General features: G+C 25.4%; 1 protein-coding gene across 1 annotated transcript; it reads left to right on the forward strand.

The window, feature by feature from the left end:
- The first annotated feature begins 191 nt into the window (after positions 1–191).
- On the forward strand, positions 192–772 carry LOC105461504. Its single transcript, XM_011708003.1, has 2 exons — positions 192–440; positions 583–772. Exons 1-2 carry the CDS (start codon positions 249–251, stop codon positions 769–771), a joined length of 381 nt encoding a protein of 126 aa, XP_011706305.1. The 5' UTR covers positions 192–248; the 3' UTR covers position 772.
- Positions 773–1,329: the final 557 nt, after the last annotated feature.

A 1,329-nucleotide genomic window follows, 5' to 3' on the forward strand; every position in this document is an offset into this window, starting at 1 on the left:
TTATTTAGTTCTATCACTTTTAACGAGTGTTAAGAATTTAATTTTAAACTAACAACCCCTCATTTCCATTCGTAATTTCCTTTGCTTGTTTTATACTAATATTCATATACGTTTATGCTGATGTGCGCACTAATAATTAAAACATCGAAAACTACCTTGCAAATAATCAATGACATTTCCTCGATTTCTATAATCTTTTTATATATTTTTTTAATGTTCCAGTTGTTTATTATGCTTCTTTATCGAGAATGGAAATCAATGAGATAAATTTGGAGACACTACTAAAATGTCCAAATAAGGAAAATGCTAATAAAGAAAGTAAACTCGCGATTAAACTGCCAACCCAAACAGGACAGATCGCATCAGCGGGAAATTATATATTTTATGGAAATACTCAGGAAATATCTATTGTAGGCATTAAGAAACCCGATAACAATATGGTAAGATATCCTATTGCAATTATTCTTTACATATTAATTAATAATAAATTATTTATTTCAAATTTTATTAAAGATTGTTAAATACATGTATAATAGTTGTTAGTATGATTTTATCATTGTAAAATAATATATTAATTTTAAGATGACGCTCGCACAAGACTTCGAAAAATTGCAAGCTATTCCTTCAATGAAAGTTTCAAATTATTGGAATCGGTTAATGGTCTGTTCAAATAAATTTCATCGTTATGCTGTTGGTACAGCAAATATAAGTGAAACAAACTTCCGTTATTGTGAACTGGATTTAAAAGAAATACAGAAGTTGATGAATTAGATTTATTCAAACACTACTTGATTTTTGTATTTGGAACATATTTTAACAAATAATTTTACATAATTTTATTATTAATATTATATAATTAATATTACATAAATTAATAGGTATGCCATATAATATAATATTATATAATTTTATTATTAATATTATACACGTATGATTTAAATTTATAGGCGATATATATGTAAGATTTAAATTAAAACATTATATATGATATATGTAAAAATTATATGCATATATAATTCTATATTGCAAAAAATTAATATGCAAATTTAACTTTATGAAAATTTAAAAATTCGTGTATTATATGTACGCATAACAATAAATAATAATTGATATACATATATATGTAGTAATTAATAAATTATTTTAAATATTTTATTTAATATTGTTACCTCCGACGAGGAAGAGGGAGGGGCGGATTAGGCCACTATTCAGATTGCTAAATTGTTTTGTTTCCACGCTTAAAGAAATTCTCGCAAAGACGTAACCCGAACCGAATGGAAGAATAAGCGGGCGTCTTTGTTGTCAAACTACACGATAGGCATATACATA

The sequence above is a fragment of the Wasmannia auropunctata genome, unplaced genomic scaffold (genome assembly GCF_000956235.1).
Source record: "Wasmannia auropunctata unplaced genomic scaffold, wasmannia.A_1.0 LD286312.1, whole genome shotgun sequence".
NCBI lineage: Eukaryota > Metazoa > Arthropoda > Insecta > Hymenoptera > Formicidae > Wasmannia > Wasmannia auropunctata.

Excerpts from the sequence above, each read along its gene's own strand:
- LOC105461504 (XM_011708003.1), top strand. The coding sequence starts at position 249 with ATGGAAATCAATGAGATAAATTTGGAGACACTACTAAAATGTCCAAAT. Across the intron at positions 441-582 it reads AGAAACCCGATAACAATATG|ATGACGCTCGCACAAGACTT; the intron begins GTAAGATATCCT and ends ATTAATTTTAAG.